Source organism: Moschus berezovskii, chromosome 15 (assembly GCF_049115385.1).
Source record: "Moschus berezovskii isolate FMDL1 chromosome 15, NW_MosBer_1.0, whole genome shotgun sequence".
Classification (NCBI taxonomy): Eukaryota; Metazoa; Chordata; class Mammalia; order Artiodactyla; family Moschidae; genus Moschus; species Moschus berezovskii.
In genome coordinates, this window is record NC_142474.1 from 84,901,282 (window position 1) to 84,925,863 (window position 24,582).

The following is a 24,582-nucleotide window of genomic DNA, read 5'->3' on the forward strand; positions in this document are numbered from 1 at the left end:
AGTGTAAAACCGTGAGCCCACACAACACCAGCTAATAAAATTAGAGGTGAGGGAGATTGCCTTTTGAACAGAGTAGAAAATGGGTGTTTTCCCCAAAATGCCAAAGTTATAGAAAAACGGATCAGATTTTTGGTTACAAAGGTGGGAGGTAAGGGAGGGAGAACTGGAAGAAGTTGGACAAGAGGTACAACCCTGCAGTTATTGGAGAAATAAATACTAAGGATGAAACATAAAACAGTGACAACTATAGTTAACTGCCGCACAGTATACAGTAAAGTTGTTATGAGAGTAGATCTTAAGAGTTGTCATCACAAGGAGAATTTTTTTTTGTTTTCCTTGTATCTATATGAGAAGACAGATGTCAGCTGAACCTACTGTGGTCATCATTTCACAAGATATATAAAGCAAACCACCACGCTGTATACCTTAAACTTACATGGTGATGTATGTCAATTACTTCTCAGTAAAACTGGGGGAAAAAATGCAAAAAATAGGTATTTTCTTATATCTCTGCTGGTTCTATTAACATGTGGTTCTGCCAGAAAGCAGCGTTCACTCACATATCTCAAAGGTTTTATCAGTTTTGAAGTGCATATAAATAACCTGAAACTATTCACAGTCAAGGAACCCAAACATCTGAAGCTCAGACCGGAAGCTGGGAAGTGTGCTCCTAAGCTGAAAACTCTTCATATTCTCACTATTTTTAACTCTGGGCAGGTATTTTTGCCTCCTGTTACTGCTTCCCTGACCTTAACTCTCACTGAATCCAGGAACTGTCACCTGTTCCCATAAATGGACCACCAACTGCAGACAAGCCTTCTCGGTTAGCAAACGCATGCTGAGCACCTCCAGGGGGCCAGGCCCTGCTGTCCACGCCACCACTCCCATGCCCGGGCTTTCCCTCAGCACAGTCCCTGTCCCTGCTGCTGCTGCTAAGTCGCTTCAGTCGTGTCCTACTCTGTGCGACCCCATAGACGGCAGCCCACCAGGCTCCGCCGTCCCCGGGATTCTCCAGGCAAGAACACTGGAGTGGGTTGCAGTTTCCCTCTCCAATGCATGCAAGTAAAAAGTGAAAGTGAAGTCGCTCAGTCCTGTCCGACTCTTAGCGACCCCATGGACTGCAGCCCACCAGGCTCCTCCACCCATGGGATTTTCCAGGCAAGAGTACTGGAGTGGGGTGCCAAGCGGCCTCAAACCCAGGTTCCACACGGGGAAAGCCAGCCACTAGCCGGGTAAGTCAGGAGCAGAGCCTTCATGGTACTTCCTTCATCCTCTGGTGAAGACGCTCTAAGGAGAGGGAAGGAACCAGCTTTCCCCGTAAACTCTCTCACACCGGTCACCTCATCCCCATCCCTACACAGAAGCCCAAGTCTGGATTCCACTGGCCAAACATTCCGTTCTTCGCCAGACTCCTAGCTGCCAACATTGGTAAGTCCACTAATCTCAGGACCAAAGTTACCTTCATTCCCTCGCTGGCGCATTTCCTCACTCAACCGGGCGGCCCTGTCCACCTATCACTAAGAACACACCAACCCTTTCTCCTGTGCTCTAAGGCCTCTGGTGGCATCTCCTCTGCCCTATACGGCAGCCTTCAACTGTGCTTCAATTCAGTGGGTCAGATCTACGGACTTGATCTAGTCCACTGAGTTATTTAACCTAAGTCTCCCTGACAAAGAAAATTGGAGCTACCGTTGACCTTGTTTGGTTCCTGAGGAGCTTAAACAGGCAGCGGCCATGAGCACCCAGCAGCGTTTCTGAGTCCAGGGCAAATTCCAGCAACACCAGTCCCCGCCTCCTCTCCCTACCCCTCCCTCGTGCCAGGCACCTCCCCTGCCCTCACGGCCCGGTTCCTTCTGCCGTTGTCCTGCCTATGTTTCCCTGATGGTGAATCGACATCTTCCTGATACAATCCCTCCAGGCTCTCCCTTGGAACAACTTCAAGTTCACAGCCCATCTTAACTCTAACCCAATACTTATATCACCTCAGAAAGCCGTCTCCACGAAACATTTCTAAAGCAACTACATTTCTCAGATTAAGGAGTATGCATGTCATCTGGGGCTCTTCTAAAACTTCAGTTTGGGTTCAGCAGGAACAGTCCCTGAAATTCTGCATTTCTAACACTTCCTAAGGCAACGCTGAGATTCCCAGCACGCGGACACACCAGCTGACAAGAAACTAGATGATGAAACCACTTCAAGAAGCTACCACGTGGGTAGGACAGCCAGGTTGGGAATTCTATTAGGTTGGTTGGAATACATTCTTAAATAAATGTGGTCATGTTATACATCACTTTAATGCACATTTCTCGCTTTATGTTTTTACTAATGATTTATTACTTGCTGTATATTTTATATTTATTTTAGACTATGGAAATGATGCTAGACAAAAAGCAAATTCCAGTGATTTCCTTACTCAAGTTCAAAATGGGTCAAAAGGACCAGGAACAACTCAGAACATGAATAACACATTTGGTCCAGGCACTGCTAACGGACGGACAATGCAGCGGTGGCTAAAGGAGTTTTGCAAAGGAGTGCCCTGAAGATGAGAAGTGCAGTGGCCAGCCATCGGAAGTTGACAATGACAATTGAGAGCCATCATCAAAGCCGATCCTCTTACAACTACATGAGAAGTTGCCAAAGAACTGAATGTCAACCATTCTACGGTCGTTCAGCATTTGAAGCAACTTCAGTTCAGTTCAGTTCAGTCGCTCAGTCGTGTCCGACTCTCTGTGACCCCATGAATCACAGCATGCCAGGCCTCCCTGTCCATCACCAACTCCCGGAGTTCACCCAAACTCATGTCCATCGAGTTGGTGATGCCATCCAGCCATTTCATTCTCTGTCGTCCCCATCTCCTCCTGCCCCCAATCCCACCCAGCATCAGAGTCTTTTCCAGTGAGTCAACTCGTCGCATGAGGTGGCCAAAGTATTGCAGTTTCAGCTTTAGCATCAGTCCTTCCAATGAACACCCAGGATTGATCTTCTTTAGAATGGACTGGTTGGATCTCCTTGCAGTCCAAGGGACTCTCAAGAGTCTTCTCCAGCAACACAGTTCAAAAGCATCAATTCTTCGGCGATCAGCCTTCTTCACAGTCCAACTCTCACATCCATACATGATCACTGGAAAAACCATAGCCTTGACTAGACACTTCTTTGTTGGCAAAGTAATGTCTCTGCTTTTTAATATACTATCTAGGTTGGTCATAACTTTCCTTCCAAGGAGCAAGCGTCTTTTAATTTCATGGCTGCAATCAGCATCCACAGTGATTTTGGACACTGTTTCCCCATCTATTTCCCAACTCAGAAAGGTGAAAAAGCTCAGTAAGTGGGTGAATCATGAGCTGACCACAAATCTAAAAAAAAAAATCGTTGTTCTGAAGTATCGTTTTCTCTTATTCTATGCAACAACAATGAACTATTTCTCAAATAGATTGGACGTGCAACCAAAAGTGGATTTTATACAACAACCAGCTCAGTGGTTGTACCATGAAGCTCCAAAGTACTTCCCAAAGCCAAACAAACTCACATCAAAAAAAGGCCATGGTCACTGTTCAGTGCTCTGCTGCCAATCTGATCCACTACAGCTTTCTGAATCCCAGCAAAACCATTACAACTGAGAAGTATGATCAGCAAACAGATGAGATGCACTGAAAACCGCAACGCCTGCATTCGATACTGGTTAACAGAACAGGCCCAATTCTTTTCCACAACACCTGACCACATGTCACATAACCAACACTTCAAAAGTTAAACAATTATGCTACAAAGCTCTGCCTCATCCGCCACATTCACCTGACTTCTCACCAACTTACTACCACTTCTTTGAGCATCTCAACAACTTTTTTGCAGGCAAAATGCTTCCACAACCAGCAGGAGGCAGAAAATGCTTTCCAAGAGTTTGTTGAATCCTGAGCCGCAGATTTTTAAGCTATAGGAATAAACAAACTTATTTCTTGTTGGCAAAAATGTGTTGATTGTAACAGTTATTTTGATTAATAAAGATGTGTTAGAGCCTCATTACCATGATTTAAAATTCATGGTCCAAAACAGCAATTACATTTGCACCAACCTTAATACCCTCAGTTTAACACCTGGAGACCTGAAGCTACATCTCAAAAGAAGCTGTTAGCAAGCCAGGAAGAAGCCCAGAGATGCAACCAGTTTCTCCCACAACACTGTGCTTCCCCAGAACCCAGCTTTGCTCTAACAACCTGCTTGTCCCACCCAAGGAAATACACTAGTCCTTCTGGTCACGTGACATGTCATCACATGATGGTCCCCTGGAGGGCCTTCGGGTCTGTTCTTCTCTGCCAATGTCAGGTCTACATTTCAGATCACAAAAGTCCACAGCACAGGTTTCCTGGACAACCCCATCTTCATTCTATGTTCCAGAAAGATTCTGGGCAATACGATCTTTCTTTATAGAATCCTTCTTTCTGGAACCTACAATGGTGCACTCAAGAAGGGGAAATGTGACTTGGGTTTGAAGTCTCAAGGTCAAATGAGTAATCTGCCAGGCTTAGCAGTACACACTGCTGCTGCTGCTGCTGCTAAGTCACTTCAGTCGTGTCCGACTCTGTGTGACCCCATAGACGGAAGCCCACAGGCTCCCCCGGCCCTGGGATTCTCCAGGCAAGAACACTGGAGTGGGTTGCCATTTCCTTCTCCAATGTGTGAAAGTGAAAAGTGAAAGTGAAGTCGCTCAGTCGTGTCCTACCCTTAGTGACCCCACGGACTGCAGCCTACCAGGCTCCTCCATCCATGGGATTTTCTAGGCAATAGTACTGGAGTGGCTTGCCATTGCCTTCTCCGGCAGTACACACTGGCAGACCTCAAAGACACTGTGCTCCAGTTCAGATCACCGCAACAAAGCAACAGCTGCAATAAACCAAGGCTCACAAAGTTTTGGTTCCCTGTGCAAATAAAAGTTATTGTTTATATTATATTGTGGTCTAAGTATGCAGTAGCATTATGTCTTAAAAAAAATAATATACATACTTTAATTAAAAAATATTTTCTTACTAAAAAATATTAACCATCATCTGAGCCTTCAACAAGTCATTATCTTGTTGCAAAAGTAATATGACAGATCACTGGTCAAATATAATAATGGAAAAAGTTTGAAATACTGCGAGAATTACCAAAACATGACATGGAGATACCAAGCGAACAAATGCTGCTGAAAAAATGACACAAACTCATTTGACACAAGGTTGCCACAACCTTCAAGTTATAAAAAAGAGTATCTACAAAGTATAATAAAGCAAAGCACAGTAAAATAAAGGATGTCTGTAAATGCCCCCCTCAAAATGCTTTATTTGCAAAGCTCCTTTAAAACCGTAATCACTGCCAAGTTTTGAAACAAAAATTATGATCATGCTCAGAAGAGAAAAATAAAACTCCACTTTTTGGGGATGGAATTTATCTCAGGCCTAAGAGAAATAGTGCTATGTAACAGCCAAAAGGCTAAGTTAGCAAAGACTAATTTTACATAAATCATTTTCAGAAAAAAAAAATTAGCAAGACATTTTAAAGAGTTTTAGGGTAGGCATGTTTTTTCAACATGAAAATAAACCAAAACAGAGATTTTTGAAAACATCATACCATTTCTTGAGAAACATAATCTGGACTTTCTGTATCAGCAGAATAAAAAGAAAAGTCGTAGGTGAAGGTCTTGGTCCGTTCTCTTCCTGAGTCCCCAGTCCCTCCTTCTGGTATCTAGAGAGAGAAGATTGTGATAATAACAGTGCAACTAGAAAAACCATAATAATGTAAAGAATACTGTTATCTGACAAGTAATCCACCCAATTCAAGGAAAAAAAAAAATTGTGTAAAAAGTTCACAACAATCACGAACATGCATTATTTATACCCTGACTCAAATCCATTTAATTCCTCCTGACCACCTTCTCAATGAACAAGAAAGCAAACATAAACTCCTCCCAGCCTCCCATTCAGGCTCTCTACAATATGACCCAAGGCTAACTTTTCTGGACTTTTTATCATGATTACCTTATATGAGCCTGACATTCCAGCCAAAGCTAGAGTCTGCACAACTCCAGGGGGTGCTGTTCACACAGATGACAATGTGAGAACAGAAGTGTGATCTACTGGCCCCACTGAAAACTCCAAGTCAGAGGCCTCCTCTTCCATAAGGCTCCCCTTGGCACTCCATCCAGAAGTAATTTGTCCCACCTCTCCCAGGACACATCATATTATGAGTCTATTGCATATGTTTGCATATATCTGATCTACCTTGCTATATACCAAAACTGAACCAAAAAATCATGTTTAAACATCTTCATATGCCACCAATGCCTCGCACAGCTCCCTGGATACGTGCTAAATAAATTTAATCGGTAGCATATTTGCCAACATAATTCAGATACTACACTGTCTCCTTTTCATCACAGGGGGCTGGAACGCAAAAGTAGGAGTCAAGAAACATCTGGAGTAACAGGCAAGTTTGGCCTTGTAGTAAAAGAAAAAAAAATGAAGCAGGGGAAAGGCAAACAGAGTTTTACCAAGAGAACACACCGGTCACAGCAACACCCTCTTCCAGCACAAGAGAAGACTCTACACATGGATATCGCCAGATGGTCAATACTGAAATCAGACTGATTCTATTCTTTGCAGTCAAAGATGGAGAAGCTCTACACAATCAGCAAGACAGGGAGCTCACTGCTCCTCAGATCATGAACTCCTTATTGGAAAATTCAGACTTAAACTGAAGAAAATAGGGAAAAACCATTAAGCCATTTGGGTATGACCTAACTAAAATCTTTTACAATTATACAGTGGAAGTGACAAATAGACTCAAGGGATTAGATCCGATAGGCAGAGTGCCTGAAGAACCATACAGAGGTTCATAACACTGTACAGGAGGTGGTGATCAAAACCATCCCCAAGAAAAAGGAGTGCAAAGAGGCAAAATGTCTGTCTGAGGAGGCCTTACAAATAGCTGAGAAGAGAACGGAAAGGCAAAGGAGAAACAGAAAGATACATCCATCTGAAGGCAGGGTCCCAAAGAAGGTAAGGAGAGATAAGAAAGCCCTCCTAAGTGAATAATGTAAAGAAACAGAGGAAAACAATAGAATGGGAAATGCTGGAGATCTCTTCAAGAAAATTAGAGATACCAAGGGAACACTTCATGCAAAAATGAGAACAATAAAGAACAGAAATGGTACGGACCTAACAGAAGCAGAAGATATTAAGAGGTGGCAAGGATACACAGAAGAATCATATAAAAATGTCTTAATGACCTAAATAACCATGACAGTGTGGTCATTCACCTCGAGTCAGTCATGCTGGAATGTGAAGTCGTGGGCCTTAAGAAGCATTACTTCGAACAAAGCTAGTGGAGATGATGAAATTCTAGCTGAGTTATTTTAAATCCTAAAAGATGATGCTGTTGAAGCACTGCACTCAATATGCTAGAAAATTTGGAAAACTCAGCTGTGGCCACAGGACTGGAAAGGTCAGTTTTAACTCCAACCCCAAAGAAAGGCAACACCAAAGAATGATCAAACCACTGCACAACTGAAGTCATTTCACACGCTAGCAAGGCAATGCTCAAAATCCTTCAAGCTAGGCTTCAGCAATACCTGAACCAAGAACTTCCAGATCAACAAGCTGGGTTTAGAATGGCAAAGGAACCAGAGATCAAACTGCCAACATCTGTTGGATCACAGACAAATCAAAGGAATTCCAGAAAAACACCGACTTTTGCTTCATTGACTACACTAAAGCCTTTGACTGTGTGGACCATTAACAAACTGGATAATTCTTAGACAACCTTACTTGTCTCCTGAGAAACCTGTATGCAGGTCAAAAAGAAACAATTAGAACCTTAAATTGAACAATGAACTGGTTCAAAATTGGGAAAGGAGTACGTCAAGGCTGTATACTGTCACCCTGCTTATTTAACTTATATGCAGAGTACATCATGTGAAACGCCAGGCTGGATGAAGCATAAGCTGGAATCAAGACTGCCAGGAGAAATATCAATAACCTCAGATATGCAGATGATACCATCCTACTGGCAGAAACAGAAAAGTAACTAAAGAGCCTCTTGATGAAGGTGAAAGAGGAGAGTGAAAAAGCTGGTTTAAAACTCAACAATCAAAAAAGCGAAGATCATGGCATCCGGTCCCAACATTTCATGGCAAATAGATGGGGGGAAAATATAAACAGAGACAGACTTTGTTTTCTTGGGCTCCAAAATCACTGCAGATGGTGACTGTAGCCATGAAAACGAAAGATGCTTGCTCCTCGGAAGAAAAGCTATGACAAACCTAGACAGTGTATTAAAAAGCAGAGACATCACTTTGCTGAAAAAGGTCTACCTAGTCAAAGCTATGGTTTTTCCAGTAGGCATGTACAGATGTGAGGGTTGGACCATAAAGAAGGTTGAGCACCAAGAAATTGATATTTTTGAACTGTGCTGCTGGAGAAGACTCTTGAGAGTCCCTTGCATAGCAAAGAGATTAAATCAGTCAATCCTAAAGGAAATCAGTCTGAATATCCATTGGAAGGACGGATGTTGAAGCTCCAATACTTTGGCCACCTGATGCAAAGAGCCAACTCATTGGAAAAGACCCTGATGCTGGGAAAGACTGAGGTCAGGAGAAGAGGGTGACAAAGGACAGGATGGTTGGATGGTATCACTGACTCAATGGACACGAATGTGAACAAACTCCAGGAGATGGTGAAGGACAGGGAATCCCGGCATGCTGCAGTCCACGGGGTCACAGTCAGACACGACTGAGCGAATGAACAACACTATATGTACTATAAGCTGTAAAAAAGAAAAAAATGTAAGGTTCTTATTATTAAAACATTTAAAACTCCAGGTACCTACTGCGGCTGTATGAAACAAGGCAATGTTTGCAAACCTCAAAAAGCAACAGGGTAATCAAGGAAAAAGAGATTCCATAACACACGAAGAAAGGATATTCATCCCGTGCTCAGGTCTCCCCACTGGTTCCAGGAAATACAGTACTAGAATGACTGAACTTTGTCTGCAGCCCTGTGAGTACATAAAGACACAGGCTGCAGAGCAAAGCAGAGGTAACTACAGCAGACAAAGGCTGAGCGAGGAGAAAAGAAGCCCGGTGCGGCTGGGCAGAGCCAGGAGGAACAGGAAGTGCAGGTCAGCAGAGCAAGACAGACATCCCACTGCAGAGGCCGCAGGCAAGCAGCACTGGCGCCTCAGAGGAGGCCTCTGGAATCCCCCAGGGCATGGCCTGTTTGAAAATGGGCACATTACCGGCTTCCACCACTGGGGATCAGGCTGCATGACTTTGAAACTGGATTACAAAATGTCCAGTCCCCTGAGCCATGAATTAACAGAAATCCAACCAGAGGGTGATCTGTACTTGGTCACGGGACAGCAGGCCTCTGAAACCCAAACCTGTGAGCTAATGACAAACCTCGGAGGAGGGTTGGGTCCTTAGGGGCGTGACTCCTTTATTACTGATTTTACACACTTCTTTTCCCCATAAGTGGAACGTATTCAGGGTATTTTAAATACAAAAGAAGTTGCCATCTTAGAAAAATTCTGGGATTTTTTTTTTTTCCAGAAAAAAATTTCAGTTTTTTGCATTTTTTCATCTCCTGGGTTTCAGCTCCTTCTGCAAGGTTACCAAAGTTACTTTCAGTAAAAATGAAAACAGGGACTTCCCTGGTGGTCCAGGGGCTAAGACTCCACACTCCCAATGCAGGGGGCCTGGGTTCCATCCCTGGTCAGGGAACTACATCCCACATTGTACAATGAAGATCAAAGATCTCGTGTGCCACAGCTGGGACCTGGAAGAGCTGAATAAATAAATTAAAAAAATACTTTTAAAAAATGAAGACAAATCTAGGGTCAAAGCTTATAATAATCCACAATGAGCTGATTTCCAGGCTAAAAATCCACAATAGAGGATACAAGTGCCTGGTCTCACTTCCCCCAGCTGTGGCCTGGCTCTGCAGCTAAGGTCAACAAAACCAGAGACAGGACAGATGACAGATAATCACCTGTCACCCATTTGCTTCGTGACCGAGCCCAAGCCAAGTTCAAGCTGACGTCATTAACTGAACCAAGAGAAGAAAGCCGTGGAAACAGATGTGTCGTATTCACCCACAAACCATTTAACACTGAAACAAACCACGTAACTCACAGAACTGGAGCCAGGCCAGGTCACTACTTGCCTTTAAGTTTGTGATGGTCGTTTTGCTTTTCTCCATTTGAATAATGAATTTGGCTTCCAAGTCCTTTTCCCTGCAACACAAGTAATTCAGTATTGGTCAGGTAGGAAAGAAAAGGGTGTTTCTACAATTTTTGCTGTGTTTACTTTCTATGTATGGCGATCTGTTTTTATTCAGCAGGTGAGGCACAATCTCGAACTCCTCCTTCCAAATCCTTAGGAACATAAACATGAGGACACACAAAGCAGAGCCAGTATCAAAACCTCAAGACTGAAAATGCTGTATTACGCAAACCCTGGGAGAATTTCTCCATGGGAGCCAAAAGGAGTACAGACGCAAAGACAGAGACTGCAGACGGCGCTCTGACTCTAGGTAAGCGGGGCCCCGCCCACCTGGGACCGAGGAGAGGCACCAACCCTCCGTCCAGGAGGAGGACTGAGAACAAACGGGAGTGAGTGCTCACAGCCAGGACGCTTCCAGAGGCAGCAGGTCACCCCCGCCCCCACCTTCTTCCTCCATCCATGCGGAAACTGTCATTCCCAGAAAACGCTGGAACAGGAAGTGAGAACTCCTAAAACAAGCAAGCCCACCCCCACACTATGAAGCGGGGTGTCCCTGGTAATGGGAAGAAGAAGGTCTCTAGGCACTGCTGTGGATAGAGGCCAGGGGACACTGAGTGGGAAATTCAAAGTGCAGAAAAGTACACATAGGATACTACCACTTGTATTTAAAGATAAAAAGGAAGACCTATTTATCTGTCAAAAGGTCACCTAGGGAGAAAGAAGAGACAGAGAACGAAGCTAGATTTCTACAAAAACATCTTGATCTGTAGATCGTGTTTAGAATGATGAAAATAATTTACACAAAAATAAAACAATTTTTACTAAATAACCTAAAACCCAAAAGTAAGTTGAAGTAAATCAATCTGTGTGCTGCACAGTGAGAAAAGATCTCATGCTAGACTCCTTGGGCAGGAGGAATCTAGGCTATGGGAAAAAAGAACTATTAATACAAAGCAATCGTCAAGTATTTTTTAGGCATCATATTTTGGTGGTAAAATAAGTGTATTTATCCTAGCATTTCTGTCTGCGTATTGAGGGATAATACATGAGTAATTATGTTGCTGCCCTCGATAGCCAAAGTTTTTGGTTTGAAAGGAGATACAAACATCAGATTTGTTAAAAAGAAACTGTAAGACCAAAATGGAGTCACTTAAGCTAAGCCCCATCAAGACCTAATATCTAACTTAAGGCAGCTTCAGCCTCTCCCAAGAATAAGTCTTGAACCAGTCCATCTGGAAATTCCTAGTCTAAGGTAACCTGCCTGGTAAGAACCCCTGCAGTCCCCCAGGCAAGCTGACTTTGTCTGAAATAATCCACTTTTTTTAACTTCTTGTCACAGCATCCTTCTGCCCATAAAAGCCTTCCATTTTGTACAGCTCCTGGCAGGGCCTTTCTACTTGCCAGGTGGGGATGCTGCCAGATTCATGAATCATTGAATAAAACCAATAAGATCTTCAAATTGACTCGGCTGGATTCTTTTAAACAGATTGATGACACAAGGTAAAAACTCCTTCAGTTCAGCTCAATTCAGTTCAGTCGCTCAGTCATGTCCGACTCTTTGCGACCCCATGAATCACAGCACGCCAGGTCTCCCTGTCCATCACCAACTCCCGGAGTTCACTCAAACTCATGTCCGTTGAGTTGGTGATGCCATTCAGCCATCTCATTCTCTGTCGTCCCCGTCTCCTCCTGCCCCCAATCTTTCCCAGCATCAGAGTCTTTTCCAGTGAGTCAACTCTTCTCAAGATAAATCTAAACGAGAAATCTAAGATGAACTTTATCTGAAACTGAAAAGAAGTACTCCCCAGCTTTGTCCTCGGAAAAGGCCTAGAGTCTTATGGCCAAAGTAGTATCTAAATACCATTTTCCACTAAGGTACGCCAGGGAGAAGATTGGAGAAGATGCAATTCAAATATCCAGGCAGACCTCAGAGATCCTGTGGTTCCTTCCAGACCACGGCAGTAAAGCGAGTATCACGACACAGTGACGCACATGAACTTTGCTGTTCCCCAGAGCGTATCAAAATTATGTTCAAAATGTGCAATAGCATGTTGTCTAAAAAAAAAAGGTACATACCTTAATTTAAAATTACTTTATTACTAAAAACTTCTAACCATTATCTGAGCCTTTGACAAATGGTCACCTCTTTGTTGGTGCAGGGTCTCGCCTCCGTGTTGATGGCTGCTGTCTGAGGCAGCTATGGCGGTTTCTTAATACATGATGACAGTGAAGTGTTCCTCGCTGTTGACTCTTCCCTTCATGAATAATTTCTCTGTAGCATGCAATGCTATTCGAGAGTATTTAAACCACAGACTCAAAATTGGAGCCAATCCTCTCAAACACTGCTTTATCAATCAGATTTATGTAATATTCTAAATCCATTGTTGTCACTTCAACAATCTTCACAGCATCTTCACCAGTAGTAGATTCCATCTCAAGGAACCACTTTCGTTGCTCATTCATAAGAAGCAACTCCTCATCCATCAGAGTTCTTTCATGAGGTGTAGCAATTCAGTCACATCTTCAGGTTCCACTTCTAAATCAGTTCTCTTGTTATTTCTACCACCTTTGTAATTACATCCTCCATTGAAGTCTTGAACTCCTCCTCAAAATCATCCATGGGGGCTGGAATCAACTTCTTCCAAACACCTTCTAATGCTGGTATTGTGACTTCTTCCCATGAATCATGAATGTTCTTAATGGCATCGAGAACGTCGAATCCTTTCCAGAAGGTTTTCAATTTCCTTTGCTCAGTCCATTAAGAGAATCACTATCGATAGCAACTACAGCCTTATGAAATATATTTAAAGATAAGACTTGAAAGTGGAAATTACTTCTTGATCCATGGGACGTAGAATGGATACAGTGCTCAGTTCAGTTGCTCAGTCGTGTCCGACTCTTAGCGACCCCATGAACCACAGCACACCAGGCCTCCCTGTCCATCACCAACTCCCGGAGTTCACTCAAACTCATGTCCATCGAGTCGGTGATGCCATCCAGCCACCTCATTCTCTGTCATCCCCGTCTCCTCCTACCCCCAATCGCTCCCAGCATCAGAGTCTTTTCCAGTGAGTCAACTCGTCACATGAGGTGGCCAAAGTATTGGAGTTTCAGCTTTAGCATCAGTCCTTCCAATGAACACCCAGGATTGATCTCCTCTAGAATGGACTGGTTGGATCTCCTTGCAGTCCAAGGGACTCTCAAGAGTCTTCTCCAACACCACAGTTCAAAAGCATCAATTCTTCGGCGATCAGCCTTCTTCATAGTCCAACTCTCACATCCATACACGACCACGGGAAAAACCATAGCCTTGACTAGACGGACCTTGGTTGGCAAAGTAATGTCTCTGCTCTTTAATATGCTATCTAGGTTGGTCATAACTTTCCTTCCAAGGAGCAAGCGTCTTTTAATTTCATGGCTGCAATCAGCATCTGCAGTGATTTTGGAGCCCAAAAAAATAAAGTCTGACACTGTTTCCACTGTTTCCCCATCTATTTCCCAAGAAGTGATGGGACCAGATGCCATGATCTTCGTTTTCTGAATGTTGAGCTTCAAGCCAAACTTTTCACTCTCCTCTTTCATCAAGAGGCCTTTGAGTTCCTCTTCACTTTCTGCCATAAGGGTGGTGTCATGTTAGCAGGCATGAAAACAACATTAAATCTCCATCACATGGGTGACCAGGTGCATTGTCAATGATTAGTAACATTTTGAAAGGAATTTTTTTTTTTGAGAAGGTCTCAACAGTGGCCTTAAAATATTTAGTAAACTATGTTGTAAAGAGATGTGCTATCATCCAGGTTTTGTTGCTCCATTTACAGGGCACAGGCAGAGCAGACTGAGCATAAATTCTTAAGGGTCTTAAACTTTGTTGGAATGGTCAATGAGTATTGGTTTTAAAGTTACCAACTGCATTACCCAATGGCAGTCCAAAATGACATCTTCTTCCAATAGAAAGCTGTTGTATCTACATTGATAATCTGTTGTTTAGTACAGCCACCTTCATTAATGATCTTAACTAGATCTTCTGCATCAGTTTGCACTTGGATGTCATGGAGACAGCTTCTTTCCTTAAACTTCATGATCCAACTTCTGCTGCCTTCAAACTTTTCTCCCGAAGCTTCCTCACCTCTCCTGGCCTTCACAGCATGGAAGAGAGTTAAGGCCTTGCACTGGATTAAGGGAATGTTGTAGCTAGTTAGATCTTCTATCCAGACCACTCAAACTTTCTCTATATCAGCAACAAAGCTGTTTCCCTTTCTTATTCATGCATTCACTGGAGCAGCAATTTTAATTTTCTTCAAGAACTTTTCCTTTGCATTCACAGGTAGGCTAAACGTCTGGCACAAGAGGCCCAGCTTTCAGCCTGTCTCGACTTTGACATGCCTCCCCACTAAGTGTAATCGTTCCGAGCTTTTGATTTGAGATGAGACGCGCGCCTCTTCCTTCGACTTGAACACTTACAGGCCACAGTAGGACTAGTAAGTGGCCACTTTCAAAATGACTGTGTCTCAGGGAAGAAAGAGGCCCAGACATCATGTCACTTCCCTACCTGGGTTGTTCAATAACAACGATAACCTGCAAGGAATGTAAAGACGGAAGCAGAACCTATAGATTAAAAAAGATTTTAGAGACTTATCCACCGACTGGATCTCAATTCATATAGAAAAACATTTTTAGAAATGATATGACATAAGGGAAATATTAACTCTGACTAAATATCTGATTATACTAAGGAATTATTAAGTGTAATAATGCTATCATATTGAGTCTTACAAGCTCTTGACCTTTTAGAGAGAGACACTGAAATATTTCAAATGAAATGATGTCTGGGACTTATTTACAATCTAGTAGAGGGTAGAACTGGGAAGGGGTAGCACCCTGACCACCTCAGAGACAGAATAACCACCAGGCAATCAAGCCCGAAGAGTATCCTGCGGTAAACACCATTCAAGAGCTAACAATGGATCCCCATGGGCTGATTCAGCTTTTCCAGGCCAGTGTGAGGAAGGCCAGGGTTGGGCGAACAGAACACTGGCTCAAGAGACAAACAGATGAAATCCCTCTTGCCTGTGTGGAGCTTCCACTCCACCCTCCAGGTCTTTGGGCGGCTCCACTGTGAACCCAAAAGTGAGAACTGCCTCGGGGAAAGCCCATGTTCACGGAGCTGGAAAACAAACACTTATCTTCATAGCATTCAGCTTCCAAAGCATGTTCTGCCCATTGAGAAAGCCACGAGGATTCTTTCTGCTAATGACATCCCTCCCGTTTCCACCTGGGTCATTTCTTAGTCATTCACCAATCTACTGTGTGTAGCTCTGCACTTTAAAACCACTGATATTGTCAACAAATACCTGCCAGCAGCACAAAAACCACCCAGGGATCTGAGGACTAGTCCTTGACAGGTGCTCATATCACCGGCCAATTCTTACTCATGAAACAGGAAGAAAGAAACTTCTCTGACGGTCCACTGGTTAAGACTCCGTGCTCCCAACACAAGGGGCTCGGATTTGATCCCTGGTCAGGGAACTAAGATCCCACGTGCCGCTGCTGCTGCTAAGTCACTTCAGTCGTGTCCGACTCTGTGTGACCCCATAGACGGAAGCCCACCAGGCTCCCCCGGCCCTGGGATTCTCCAGGCAAGAACACTGGAGTGGGTTGCCATTTCCTTCTCCAATGTGTGAAAGTGAAAAGTGAAAGTGAAGTCGCTCAGTCGTGTCCGACCCTTAGCGACCCCACGGACTGCAGCCTACCAGGCTCCTCCATCCATGGGATTTTCTAGACAATAGTACTGGAGTGGCTTGCCATTGCCTTCTCCGAACCACGTGCCGCTAGGCATGGCCAAAAAAAAAAAAAGAACAGACCTCACACTACACACAAAAATTAGAGATGGATCATAGATCTAAATGTGAAAGATTAAAACAATAAAGGAAAAAATATTTAAATAAAATAAAATGAAATTGCAGGTCATGAGGCACCCACCACTCTCACCGGTGGGAAGTCAGAGGGGAAGGAGCCCCAGGCTGGAAGCCACGTGTCTTTGAGAGCTGCTAAGTTTAAAGGGCCCTCCCCAGGATCATTTGACTCCAACCCATAGGAAACCACGACAGTATGTGCCCAGTTTTAAATTAACATCCACTCTATAAAGACACCAAAGAGGATACTGACTGAATGAGCATCTTTTCTACCAGCCATTTCCGAATCAAAATTGAAGATGCTCCAATAAATTAAAAAAAAAAAAAAAAACGGAAGACACTCAGTGGGTTTCAACCGGTTTATACAACCTTGAAACAGCAGGTGGTGGGGCAGGGTGGGGTGGGGTTGGGGAGGTGGCAGGCTCACTTTTCGGAGGGTCCAGAGCTTCCTTGGTTCCACAAAGAGCTCTGTGCCCCAAAAGATGGGAACCCAGCTCAAACCCTTCTTATTCAAGTGCAGCCCAGGAACCAGCAACCCCCAGAGTTCATTAGCAATGAGCGATCTCAGGTCCACTGCAGACCCGCTGAACAGAACCTTCATGGGACAGGAGCCCGGAAGGACCCCGGTGACCACTGACATTGGGACGCCAGGCTGGGGCACTATCTGAACATGACAAAGTCATAATTGGCCTCACAGTTACTCTCATGAAACAAACTCTACCATGTGATCTGCTTCCTATGCTGGGAAACACGCTAACTTTGTACTTCGACCTTTAAGTCTTACTTGTAAAATCGCATGACAGAACTGGAGATAACCTCAGTCAGCTGACGCTGTCTTGACTCTTTGTTCTGAGTTGTGCGATGGCTTCAAACCAAGAGCAATACATGTCTAACATCATCAGATCTCAGAAGTCATCTGAGTGTCCTGACCTTCAGGCTCCTTCATCCTTAGTACCCGGCCAAGCTTCCAGTCCTTTCAATACCCAGATGGTTTCCCAAAATCATTATAAGGTTGCTGCCAATAGCTTGAAGTCATTTTAAGTCACAGCACAGGTCATCAAGATAAATAAGGAAAGCCATCTGTTCCAGAAGGAAATTTCACAAATACAATTTCCTAGATTGCTTCTTTCTTAAGCATAAAAACTAAAATCATAAGAAAAAGATGTATTTTCACTCTGAAAGTAATCTTTAAGAATAGTACTATAAATATAAAGAAGCTAGCTAGAGATTTAGCCATTGAATCTCAATCTAGTTACAGAAAATACGGGAAAGCCAATGTAATCTCTAGAAAGCAGTTATGACGGCTGGGGTGATGAAATGCTGAAATGAACCCCTCATGCCCTCATCCCCAGAGGATTCCAGACAGCTGGCTTCCTAAGATTTCAGAGACAGAGGAAAAGCAAGCGGCGGCCCCTGGCTCCTTTCTCTCCACCCTGCTTACCCCCCCACCCAGGCTCCTCATCCCCTGGAGATCGGCTGCTACTTGGGCCTCTTCTGCACCCCCAGGGCTTCTAAGTATCGTGGGTGGCTTGAGGGGTCCACATGATGCTCCCTCCGGCAGCCTTGCCTTCTCCCCTTCCCCCCAACCAGTCCCATCTGACCTACCACCAGGCGACCGACCTTGGTCACCTCTGCCGCCATCCCAGGTCGGCCACCACCTCCTCCTCGAGTCTCTTTACCTCCAGCCTCTTCCTCCCCTCTTTCTGAACACACAGAGCAACACATGGTTCCCCGGCTTTACAGCAACTTCCATGGACCACAGGGTGAAGCCCAACTCCTGGCTATACCCAAGGCCTTCCGACCTAACTCAGCCTAACCAGCCACACTACCCACCACCCTCCTTCCCGGGCAGTGCTCGGCCTGCCCTCCGTATCTTCCTAGGCCTTCACTGAGCCTCCGCCCCAGCCCCTCGTGAGCTGGTCTCACCCCTCCGAGTGTGAACCTCACAGAAGGAAGGACTGCACCTGACAGGTGTGCACGCCTGCCCCTGGCGTGGTGGGTGCTCCTAAGACAGCTGCTGAATATGACTAGAGACCGAAGCGTTGAATGGACACTCTCCCTGCAGCTACTCTTCCCCAGGGCAGTCCCCTCCTTAGGGCCAGGCTCCCTGCTGGTCTCTCATCATTTTTGCTTCTAGATTTCCCACTCAGGCCCTCGAGAGAGGCTTGTTCCAGGTCTAGTCTGACCCCCCCACCCTGTGAACCTTCAAAAATCCCTTCATCCCACCCACACGGGCTTCAACCCTGCCAGTGTCATCTCTCCAGCTGGTCCAGAGGATCCCAGGGAAGCAAGAAGCCCGCTTCCTCGCACCCCACAAGCTGAGCCCTTGCACAAGGGCGACACCCATGACCACAGCTCAGTGATCTGTCTTCCAGTCCTTCAGCTAAAATCCACGAGACGCCACGCTTGGGTCAACTTCCTCTGACATTTACGAAACATGGGAAATAAATCTTGACATTTTTCTCATATTGAGGAAAATAAATCATCCTGAAATATTATTTGAACATTGATTTGATAATAGAGCAAAATGAACTAGGTCTCTGCCTGGCCACTTCGGTGAATTGGGTTTCTCAAGCGAAAAGTCAATTATGGTTTACTCATATTAATAAGTGATTTATTTGAAAGGTCTGGAAACTAGATTGTAAGATGCTACAAATGAACCCACTGGAATAATCAGACTGAGTTACAGATCAGTATTGGGGGAAGGGGGCAAGGAGGAGAGGAGAAAGGAAAAGATGCAAAATATCTAGTCAGAGAAAGAGATGAATTAATATCAGCTGATAGATATGAGCGGAGAAGGCAATGGCAAGCCACTCCAGTACTCTTGCCTAGAAAATCCCATGGATGGAGGAGCCTGGTAGGCTGCAGTCCGTGGGGTCGCTAGGGGTCAGACACGACTGAGCGACTTTACTTTCACTTTTCACTTTCACACATTGGAGAAGGAAATGGCAACCCACTCCAGTGTTCTTGCCTGGAGAATCCCAGGGACGGCGGAGCCTGGTGGGCTTCTGTCTGTGGGGTCACACAGAGTCGGACACGACTGAAGTGACTTAGCAGCAGCAGCAGCAGCAGATAGATATGAGAGTAGAGAAATCTTGTTTGAAAAATAAAAAAATCTAATGTTAATTCAAGTATTTTTAAAATATTTCAAAATATTCAGCAATTCAGACTGATTCCCCTTGTGCAGCTGATGGTGCCTGGTCATCCCAGAACAGAACAGCGAGGGTGGGTGACGCTGAGATCCCCAAACTGCGTCACTAGCCGCAAAGAGTCCAAAGAGTGGCTCACTCAGCCTAGCTCTTAAGAGAGCTAGCATTCCCAAACTCACCTGGAAAGTCACATACTATGAACCAATACTTTAACTGCCTCCATTTGGGGCGGGGGGTGGGGGCAGAAGGACACTCAAGAGCAAAAATTTTAAACTCTGTTTTTAAAAAGAATGCATGAACATAACCTTTAAAATTGTGAATCACTGTATTATGGTATCTCTTATATGTGGAATCTAAAAAAAATAAAAAACCAGTAAAAATGAACTTACTTATAAAACAGAAATAGAATCACATATAGAAAACATGTAGATGTAGAAAACAATTTTACAGTTACCGGTAGGAAGGTGGGCGGGGGGGATAAATTGGAAGGCTGGGAATGACGTACACATTACTATTAACATAAAATAGATAAAAAGACCCTATTGTGGGGACGCCCCAGCAGTCCAGTGGCTAAGACTCCACGCTCCCAATGCAGGGGCCTGGGTTCGGTCCCTACTCAGGAAACTATATCCCACAAGCTGCAACTGAGTCTGCACGCCGAAACTGAAAGATCTCACACGCCACAATGAAGACTGAAGATCCCATGTGCTGCAACTAAGCCCCAACGCAGCCAAATAAATAAATATTAAAACAAAAAAGAACCTATTATATAGCACAGGGAACTCTCTTCAATACCCTGTAATGACATCTATGGAAAGAGAATCTTCTAAAAAGAGTGGATATGTGTGTAAGTGATTCACTTTGCTGTACAGCAGAAACACAACATCATTAATCAAGTATACTTCAAAAAAAATTTTTTTTTTTCAATCGTGAATCACTATATTATACAGGCTTCCCAGGTGGCTCACTGGAAAAGAATCTGCCTGCCAAACAGGAGACACGGGATCAATCCCTGGGTTGGAAAAATCCCCTGGAGAAAGAAATGGCAACCCACTTCAGTGTTCCTGCCTGGAGAACCCCATGGACAGAGGAGCCTGGTGGGCTACTGTCCATGGTGTGGCAAAGAGTTGGATACAACCTAGAGACTAAACAGCATGTTGTACACCTGTAACTTATATACCGTTGTATATTAACTATACTTCAATTTAAAAACAAAATACAAGTATAAATTAATTGATATAACTAAATACAAGATAAAAAGAACGCATGGCCTCCATGGGTGCTACTATGGGAAGAAGCCCAAGGAGCACCGTTAAGTGAAGGAAAGAACCAAGCACGTAGTCTGACGTCCAGTTTGCAATCAAATAAGTAGATAAATAAAGCAGAGAGAATATGCACACTGATGCTTCTAGATGCACAGAACACCTCTGAACACCTGCAAAATGATAAGTGTGAAGCTGGTCGCCTCTGGAGAGTTAAGTGGGAGCAAGACCTCAGGGGATGAGAAAATGAACTGAAATATTCCACTGTGGGAATTATTTCAGCATGACTTGATATTACTTTGATTAAAGTAAATTTAGTTAATTAAAAGGCAAAAGACCCTGATGATGGGAAAGATTGAGGAGGAGGAGACGGGGACGACAGGATGAGATGGTTGGATGGCATCACCGACTCAATGGACATGGGTTTGGGTAAACTCCGGGAGTTGGTGATGGACAGGGAGGCCTGGTGTGCTGTGGTTCATGGGGTCGCAAAGAGTCAGACACAACTGAGCGACTGGACTGAACTGAACTGAACTGAAAAGGCAAAAAGTCTCTGACTTTAGGCATCGGGCGGCTCCTCAGCACCCTGGGGTGCGTCCAGGTTCTCAAAGGGTTGGCTCACTGCCCCGGCTCTCCATCACAGGGGACACACCCCCACTACCACCACCCACCACCTCGATTTGCCTCTGCAGCACCCCCACCCTCCACAGGTCCACCAGGCTCCACGAGGTCAATATTCAAAACCAGGCGAGATCCCACCTTTGCAGGAAGCAGTCCTGTTCTCCAAATGCTCAGTGAGTTGTTCACTCCTCCGCCCCACCCAATGGCACTTTTTCCCTTATTAGGGCGCCAGACAAAACACGGGAAGCCCAAATAAACTTCAATCTCAGATAAACAGATGTTTTAATATAACTGCATTCCAAACATTGCCTGAGACCTATTCAGACTTCGCGGCTCTTCCACTTAGATCCAATTACACTCACCTCCCTCCCCCAACCCAGAGAGGGAGCAACCTCAGTGCCCTTCGTAGTAGCAGAGATTCCATTAAGACAGGTTGCCTCGCCCGCCCATGTCAAAGCTTGAAATCAAACTCTGGGCAGGCCTCTCTCCTGCAACCCTCTCTCCCAGTGCTACTCCTCAGCCTTTCCAGCTTGTTCTAAGCATGCAAAGATCTTGCTGACTTCTCTTAGCTGCTGTTCATAAAAATCATAAAACATTGGCTCAACTTTTGTGAAAAACCCAAAGGCTTTTCTCCTGAAAGACAAACAGGAGTGGGTTTTCAAGCCATCACCCTGACAGCATCTTGGAATATGCCTCGCCACACAGCGGTGAGCAGTAGGTCAGCAGGGCCTGCTCTGCTGGCCTCCCCAGAGGCTGTCCACGGCAAGCCAAGGGCAGCATCCCAGCCTCCAATGTTGGGAGCATCTCAGGCCAAGTGAGATCCTCCACTGGGCCGGGCACCTCACTGTGGGACAGAGCCATCAGGCTGTGCCTCTTACAATCTCCCCGGCCGCAAGAGCGTGCAATAAACCTAAAAGATTAGGCAAAGAGCCAACTGTCTCGGGCTGGGACTCCCAAGGAGCAGACAGTCTGAGGGAGCCTGGCGGGCAGGGTGTTCAAGAAGGTGTGCCCTTGGGGTCGGCCCTGGGAGAGGAGGACAGGGCAGCAGGACAGGTAGAGAGGGCAGTAAGCTGCAACCAGACCCAGGGGCAGTCCCATCTGACCCATGGGCTGTTTTGGAGGTACAGAGGCCTTTCAGCATTCCACACCGTACAGCCAGGGACCAGGACCACTGGCTGCCTGGGAAAGGGGCCTAACCTCGAGCCCCCGAGGGGCTGACACAGGCCACACAGACAGCACCCAAGCGGCCAGGCAGCCCATGCTTCACAAAGGGTGCTCTGCGCATCAAGGCACAGGGTCCACCACCCCGAGTCCTCTTAAACTGATGCGGCAGCTTCAACCACCCCAAACCTCCAGCAGAGAGGGAGGAGCCAGGGCTTAAGGCAAGCCTTAAACCTGCTTAAACCTGCTCAGCTTTCAGGCTGAGCACCGAAGAACTGATGCCTTCAAACTGTGGTGCTGGAAAAGACGCTTGAGAGTCTCTTGGACTGCAAGGAGATCAAACCAGTCCATCCTAAAGGAAATCAGTCCTGAATATTCGTCAGAAGGACTGATGCTGAAGCTGAAACTCCAATACTTTGGCCACCTGATGTGAAGAACTGACTCACTGGAAAAGAACCTGATGCTGGGAAAGATTGAGGACAGGAGGAGAAGGGGACGACGGAGGATGAGATGGTTGGATGGCATCATCGACTCAATGGACATGAGTTTGAGTAAACTCCAGGAGATGGTAAAGGACAGGGAAGCCTGGAGTGCTGCAGTCCATGGGGTTGCAAAGTCGGACATGACTGAGTGACTGAACCACCACCTGCTTTCAGCTTTCCATTGAAGGAAGGACAGTCAAACCATCAGAAGCGTCTCAATACCCAACAGGCTGCCCTGCGACATGCAGAATCATCAGAAAAGGTTTAGCTGGAGATCTAAACAAGAGATCCTTATCCAGGATGCTGGATGGGGAGATCCAGATATTCCTTCAGTCCACAAATATGCGTGAGACCTTCAAATGCCAAACAGCACTCTCAGCACAGGGATAAAGTGGCAAACACCACAGAGTACTGTCTGGAGTCTTCATGTTAGGGAGGGGCTTAAAAGGAAATCAATACCATTGTAGATACTGGCAAGTGCTGGAAAGAAATGAAAGGGCGTCCTGGGCTAGGACAAGGGGCAGAGGCGGGGGGAGGCAAGCAGTCAGACAAGACCTCTCCAAGGGGTGGCATGGGAGCAAGGGCTGAATTGCAGCGAGGCAGAGAGCTGGGAGGCCAGCCCAGGTAAAAGGAGCAGCAGGTGCAGAGACCCTGGGGCAGGACCCAGCCAGAGGTCTGGGGAAGAGAGGGAAGGTCGGTGGGACTACAGGAGGGGAGGCGGGGAGCCAGACAGGCCAAGAAGGGGGCAGGGGCCAGATGACACCAGGAACCGACGTGGGACAGGAGGCCTCACACACAGGGAGACAAGGGAGGGCAAAACGCTCCCACATTTCTAAACGATCCCTCAAGCTGCTGCTCAGACTCTGGAGCAGGAAGAGAGCGCAAGGAGACCAGTGAGGAGGCTAATACAAGCCACACAGAGACACTGGACCGGGGCGAGAGCAAAGACGTGTTCACAAGACGACACGGCCCAACCCGGGTTCATAAGCCCCGCCGAGCAACAGGATCCTCTCAAGAGCCCAGCCCCGGCTTCCCAGGTGAGAATCTCCAGGATGGAGACGCGGGGTGGGAGACACTGATGACCAGGCTGGTTTGGGAGCCGCTGCCCTCGTCGCCCAGCGATGCCCTCCTCAACCCAGAGAAACTGGAATCCTGTGGTGCGGGGAAGCCTCACTGTGCCGCAGCGCCTTCTCAGGCGCCCTCTGCTCAGTGGCGCCCTCCCTGCCTCTGAATCGCCAATTCCAGGACAAACACCCAGGGCAGGGGTGTGCCTTTTGCGGCATCACCGCTGCTTCCGGCCGGGCTTCTCCTGAAGTCTAGAACATCACGGAACTGAGGAACACTGTGACATGGGGAGAAAGAGCAGGCAGCACAAAAAGCGTGCAAGCTTTGATGCAGTGTGCAGCAAAAAAGCAAGGAGGGAAGAGCAAATAGCATGTGCATACACCGAGTAACTATATGCTCAATTTCCCTAAAGAAGGTCATAACTGGTAGCATCCTAAAAGCACAGATGCAAGGTTAGTTCACTGCATATAATGGATGCCTTACTCTGGGCATTACGCTTAACTGTGCCATGGAACCCTGATTCCAGCTAAGAAAAGCTGGTAGAAAGCTCAAGGATTTCATACGAGACAAGACTCAAGCCTCAAATCTTGAAGGTCCAGATTGTGCTTGAGACTGAAGACGACAACACCACTTTCTCAGGGAACTCTGGAGGCGATGCAGGGGGCGCACCTGAGGTCA

At 45.7% G+C, this 24,582-nt stretch overlaps 1 protein-coding gene across 10 annotated transcripts in view; it reads right to left on the reverse strand.

Moving 5' to 3' along the window:
- KIF16B (kinesin family member 16B) overlaps positions 1-24,582 on the reverse strand; it is a 288,977-nt gene that overhangs the window by 240,896 nt on the left and 23,499 nt on the right. For 9 of the 10 annotated variants that reach the window (XM_055426370.2, XM_055426381.2, XM_055426289.2 and 6 more), the window contains 2 exons: positions 10,194-10,263; positions 5,605-5,718 (listed from right to left, as the gene is read on the reverse strand). In XM_055426370.2, the coding sequence (XP_055282345.2) occupies positions 5,605-5,718; positions 10,194-10,263 (184 nt within the window). Of the gene's footprint in view, positions 1-5,604; positions 5,719-10,193; positions 10,264-24,582 lie in introns of those variants that run through there. The other variant, XM_055426352.2, reaches the window with a different exon arrangement.